This window comes from Tribolium madens, unplaced genomic scaffold, assembly GCF_015345945.1.
Source record: "Tribolium madens isolate multiple individuals breed KSU strain unplaced genomic scaffold, Tmad_KSU_1.1 Scaffold_96;HRSCAF=242;Tcas5.2_LG5, whole genome shotgun sequence".
NCBI lineage: Eukaryota > Metazoa > Arthropoda > Insecta > Coleoptera > Tenebrionidae > Tribolium > Tribolium madens.
The window spans coordinates 11673721-11680361 of NW_025401068.1; the positions used below are offsets into that span (position 1 = coordinate 11673721).

Here is a 6641-nt window from a genome sequence, read left to right on the forward strand (position 1 = left end):
TTATAAAATTTTCTACAAAACCGTGTTTTCTGTTTTTTTGTAACACAAATAATTTTCGAGTTATTCGTTGTCAGTTATGAGACAAAGTGGGACAAAAAAATTGTTCTTTAAAGAGTGTAAATTTGCTAGCTGATATCTCAAAATTGATTTAAGATTTAAAAAAACGAAATGACTGTTTTGTAGGAAATTTTATAAGCTTTAATTTTGTACATAAGCATTTTTTCGTAACACTCATCGTTTTTTGAATACAAKCGAAAAAATATCAAATGGCACTTTTTTAGTTGTAATATTAATAGCTTGCAATTTTGTTTTGTTGGTCTCAWATTTAATACAAAATGAAATAAAATTTACACAGCGTAGTAAATATACAGGGTGATTTTTTAGTTCCTGATTTCTGTGCCGAAAGTGGATAAGATTAAACTTTCTAATTTTCTGATTTAATTTTTTTGGAAGAAAATAATCTTAAAATTCTTTAAAAATGAAATTTGTGATGCTTGTCGTTTATTTTTAATTTTTTGTTTCTGTTTCTATTTTGAATCCCATATTTACTTATTACAMAATAAAATAAGATTTAGACAGCGCATTAATTTACAGAGTGATTTTTTGGAATATTTGTTTGTGAGTAAATATTTTTCAAWAAATCATATTTTTTTCTATACTCAACTTTACAACTTTTTTTAATATTTCCCGAGTGGTTTTTATTTATTTTTGAAAAACTCAAAAAGCAATTCAAAGCAAAAAGTGCACAAGATTGTACTTTTTTTCTGGTTTTCAGATTAAATGTTTTTGAAAAAAAAATATTTCTAAAACTTTAAAATGAAATTTGCCATGTTTTTGCCTTTTTTGCATACAAAATATGAAATTGAGGTTGTTTCCTCAGCTGTTTTTGTTTATTTTTGTTGCAAATGCACTCAAAATGTTAAAAAAAGGATTTAAATTTGTACCCCAGAACAGAATTTTTGATTTCAGGGCTGGGAAATAAACGACTTAACGTCATGTTTTTTTGCTTGTATTACGAAAACGATGTGTGTTACGAAAAAAATGGTTATGTACAAAATTGAAGACTATAAAATTTTCCACAAAATCGCGTTTTTCGCTTTTTTCTATCACAAATAATTTTCGAGTTATTCGCTGTCAATTTACGATTATGTGACAAAAAAAATTGTTCTTTAAAATTGATTTAATATTTTGATTGTGATTTAAGAAGAAAAAATTGTTTTGTAGAAATTTTTATAAGCTTTAATTTGTACATAAGCATTTTTTTCGTCACACTCACCGTTTAACACCTTTTCCGTTGTAATATTAATAGTTTATTTTGTCACATTTGTTAGTCTCAAATTTAATACAAAATGAAATAAAATTTAAACAGCGTAGGAAACATACAGGGTGATTTTTTAGTTTATCTTTTTGACTTTATCATTTTGGAAAAAAATAATCTTAAATTTTTTTAAAAATGAAATTTGTGATGCTTGTCGTTTATATTTAATTTTTTGTTTCTGTTTCTATTTCTAATTTCATATTTTTCTAGTGTGTTTTATTTATTTATGCATTTCGATTAAAATGGTACTAGAATTTTTTATTTTTGTCACACTTTTTTGTGTATTTCGGTATTATTCCAGTTGTGATTATAGCGAGAGGGTTGCCCTAATGATTCCTGACATCTGTTTACAAGTTAATATATGTCAAAGCTCTTCGCCAAAAAGCGCAACGAATTCGACCCGAAATGCAAATGAGCCCCTCATCCCCTGAGACAAATTTATACGATTCCATTATCATCCCATCTACAAACATGATCTCGAATTTTTCGTTTTGTCACATGGTACATTTAGCCCTTGTCATTCCAGGTAAAATCACCATCAGGTTCCCTTTGAACCGTGTTTTTATACCTTCAGAGCTACTGTATTCGCTAAGTACTGACACTTTCACAATGTTGAAAGCTTTTTTGAAGCTCCACAACCGCTCACTCATTTTCTTGGTACCAAGAGTGAAGGTTCCCAACCACCACTCCTCTGGCCCACTCGCAACGAAATTGATATGTTTAAAGTTGTCTAAATTTGTGAATGGAAGGGCGATATTTTAAATCGTCCGACAAAAGCGAATTTACTATTAAGAAGTTGTGTTGAATGCAAACAGAAATTGACACTGTTTGGGACAGTTTTCGGCGAGGGTGACTCGGGATTACCTGCAAATGCCAATAAATTCCGGGAAATTGAGCTGTTTAGGGCATGACAGGGTCGGATTTCGGGATTTATGTTAAAAAAAAATGAGAAAAAATGGACTTAGTTCCTGGCTAGGAGACGAAACGAGATACAAAATTGATGGATTTTTTAGACCCAAAAAAAGTTGTACGGCGGAGTTTAGAGCGTTTTACCGTCTCAGTTTAAAATCGTTTTAAATTAATTAATTAAAAAAAAAATGCAAAAATGTTGAGCTTTACATTTCTAATAAGCCGTGAAAAACGAACGACTAGATGTTTCACGAGAAATACAGGCTTGTGTTTTTTTTTAAATGAAACGCCATTTGTTTCTTGGCATTTTTGGATGTAGCCATTTAAAACAATGTTTTTACGTTAAACTTTTATTAGTCGATTTCGCTTAGTTTTAGAAATAAGACGTTTTTTTTGACGAAAACATGCACTTTTTAAAAATTTATTACACAAAAACTAGAACAGCTATAACAATTTTTTTCTTACTTCTGCAAAGAACAAGGTACAGAATTTAAAGCTGTAGCAATTTTTTAGTGTTTTGCATTTGTAAAGATTAATAAATTAAGAAGTTTGTTAAAAGTTAAATAACTTAAAAAAATTTAAATGGAACCCCTAATTTTTTATTTTTGCATCTAATAGATTGATAAATTGTCGATCCAAAAAAAAACTTTTAATGTCTAGAATTGATGAATGTAAAGATATTTAGCATTCAATATTAATTGTAACAACAATGCCCTATTAATATCTGAGCAATGTTGATATTATAGCAACCATAGATCACTTATAATACTGAAATTCGAATTATTTTATTGTAAAAATAAAGAATAATAGATTCAGTTTAACACAAATGTGATTTTTGAGTGATATTTCTTCTCTTGTGCAACTGTGCACCTTTTGACTACTGAAACAATAGTAATTATTTTTTAATGTTTAACGTTAAATATCTTTTTAGTTATTGATAAACACCTAAAAGTATTTACATAATTTTAGAAAGACAATTTAATAATCTTTTAAATGCAAAAACAATTAATAGGGTGATCCATTTAATTTTTTTTAGTTATTGAACTTTTAACAAACGCCTTTATTTTTTTATTTTTGTAAATGCAACACACTAAAAAAATGTTACAACTTTATAGCTTCTTCTTTGCGGTAGTAAAAAAAATATTTCTAGATGTCTCAGTTTTTGTGTAATAAATAATAAAATAAAAAAATAAAAAAGTGCATGTTTTCCTCAAAAAAACTGTCTTATGTTTAAAACTAAGCAAATCGACCAAAAAAAAAAATTAGCTTAAAAACATTGTCATAAAAATCTACATCCAAAAACGCTAATAAACACATGGTGTTTCATTTAATAAAACACAAGTTTGTAACTTATTTTCGGGACACGCTGTATAGTTGAAAATAATTTTAGGCGATGGACTAGATTAGTTTCTATCAATGTTCTATATATTTTTTTAATTTTACCATTTAAAGGTCACTAATGGACTTTTTCAACTCGCTGGGGACCCTGTATGAGAAAAAAAATATTTAAAACTTAAAATTTGTGCTCCCTTTCATGTTTTTCAAAATGCTGCGAATACGGTTGAAGATACAAGAAAAATGTAAGAAAGAAAGTTGTAGAGAATAAAATTTTCTAGTAAAAAGTTTGCAAGACCATACCTTTATCTTTAATGGTTTAGGCCTCAAAGACGCTCAAAGCCGCTCAAGCGACGGATTCGTTTCATTTTCACTAGTGATTCAGTGCCAGAGGAACACTTTAAAGCAATTTAAACCTAAACCGGTGAAGATAGAAATATGGTCTCGCGGACTTTTTTGTAGCAAATTTTATTCTCTACAATTTTGTTTCTTACACTTTTTTTGTATCTTTAACCGTATTCGCAGCGTTCCCAAAAATATTGGGCGGAACGCAAACTGTTAATTGTTTATAATACTGTTTTCGATATTTTTGAGCACGCTACGAATACGGTTGAATATACAAAAAAAGTGTAGGGACCAAAGTTGTAGAGAATTAAATTTCCTACAAAAAAGTCCACGAGACCATATCTCTATCGTCAACTGTTTAGGTTTAAATTAATTTTTTGTCTCTTGACCACCGGTAAAAATGACACGTATTCGTCACTTGAGCGTTTTTGAACGTCTTTAGGACCTAAACAATTGAAGGGATAGAGGTATCTTCCGCCGACTTTTTTCTTGAAAATATTATTCTCTACAACTTTTTTTTATATTTGTCTTGTACTTTTAACCGAATTTGCAGCATTTTCAAAAATGTGTGACGGGGCGCAAATTACTAAATATTTGAAATTTTTTTAAATATAGTTTTTAATAAAATTTTTGCATTACCTTTATCTCTTATTATTGAGAATTTAATGCTCCTATCTGTCTATATTTTTTTCATTTGCGTTTTGCTCACCGCTATGTAAATACAGCCATTTTTTTATTGCATTGCTCTTAAAACTTAAACGGGAAAGGAACAACTGCGCTATCTGGCCTTACTAACTAGTCCGGTGACAATAGACATTTCAAATAACAAAAATTCCGACAGAGCTAAATTTTGGTCGAGACCTTGGGTACACCATTAGGAATAAAGTGTCAAAAGTCCCCATCGATCCCATGTGTGCTAAAAAAGTTATTCGGGGTCAAACGTCAAAATTTGAGGTTTTTTAGATTTTTTTCGAAAATGGTAAGTTTTATAAAAAAAATGTAGCCCAGACAAAAATTATAGATCTTATTCTTTTTCGTCACTTGAGCCTCTTTGAACGTCTTTAGGACCTAAACTATATATCTTTCCCGGACTTTTTTCTTAAAATTATTATTCTTTACAACTTTCTTTTTTATATTTCTCTTGTTTCTTTAACCGTATTCGCAGCATTTTCAGAAATATGAGACGGGGCGCAAATTGCTAATTGTTTAAAAAAAATTAAGTAAATATAGTTTTCAATAAAATTTTTGCATTACCTTTATCTCTTATTATTGAGAATTTGATGCTCTATATTTTTTTATTTGCGTTTTGCTCAACCGTTAGCCATTTTTTTTATCTCATTGCTCTTAAAACTTGAACGGGAAAGGAACAACTGCGCTATCTGGCCTCACTAACGGGGCCGTTTTGTTTTACATCGTGTCTTTAGATATCCCCATTCCTGGCCCTAAGATAAATTAAAGCGAGGACAAGTTTTTGATGAAATTTTTTGATTGTTACCTTGGGGGTCCGTGGCAGCGCGCCGAGACGGGCCCATGGTGTCCATGGTGCAGATTGCTCGACATCCTCAACTGAAACAAGAGAGATTTTTTAGGGAGGTCTCCGAAACGGCTCTAATTCTAATACACATCAGAGACGGGGTCGGGCTTTAATTTGCGAGGGTCGCGCCCCTCGATGCCACCCTCGATGCTCGTTAGAACGGACGCTGTTATACAACAAAAAAGCTGTCAGGAGTATGTTATGCATATTGCCGAGTTTATTGTCATTGTTGTGTCGGAGCGATTTCCATCTATGTGCATTCCAGACACGATGATTGCTTTTAATGACTCGGGTTATTGATTGATTGATTGACTGACTGACTGATGACTGATCTCGGCGACGACGGCTGCTGCTTCCGGAAATGCGAAATTGAGACCTAAAGGTGGAGGAACAAGAACAAAATTGTTATTTTCTCATAAACCTTAAATATTTTTTTTGTTTTTCTTACGATTACATTTTATTTAAATAACAAAGTCAATCACCACTGGAGATTTTTAAATATTTCTGAAACATAAAAATCAATAAGAAAATAAACTACAAAAAAATGTCTTTTTTTAAAACTTTAAAATAAGGTAAATTCGGGTAAATTTTAATATCTATTCTACGGGGTGCTCCATTTTTATTGCTACAAATTTAACCAGGTGATAGGATATTCAATTCTAAGACAAAAGTTTCCTATAAACATGTATCGAAAAATGCTTGGTAAGGGAGGTACACTCCCTGAAAAAATAGGTTTTTGCTAATATTTCAGAAACCATTTAAGATAAAATTACAAAATTTGGTACAGATGATAATCTTTATACACCTAAACGAATTCAAACATCAAATGTCAAAATTTCTAATCAGGGGCGTCCGAAACTGGTGGGGTTTAGGGTAAAAAAATACCCTATCTATTTTGATTTTGGCTCTAGTTTCTTTAGTTATGCATTGACCTAAATGGTGGTCACTTTGAACAACTCCTTTAGGTTTAGGCAAAATCGTTTAATTAATGTTATTATTGTTACTGTAATGTAATGTTAATTAGTTGAGGTTGATTAAAAAATATGAATTTCTTGCTTTTATTATTCTGTAAATTCTGATTTATTTGAATGTTGTATTGGTGTGTAACATAAATTTTAAATTAATTTTATTCAAAAACAATAAGTCGTATCGACACAAGAGAGACTTTTCTGTGATAAACTATCGAACTTAAGATTTTGT

General features: G+C 30.4%; 1 protein-coding gene across 1 annotated transcript in view; it reads right to left on the bottom strand.

Moving 5' to 3' along the window:
• Positions 1 to 6641, bottom strand: part of LOC123013019 (protein big brother) — a 57984-nt gene that overhangs the window by 3450 nt on the left and 47893 nt on the right. The window contains exon 4 of the mRNA XM_044411305.1: positions 5403 to 5473. Coding sequence (XP_044267240.1) covers positions 5403 to 5473 — 71 coding nt within the window. The remainder of the gene's footprint in view (positions 1 to 5402; positions 5474 to 6641) is intronic.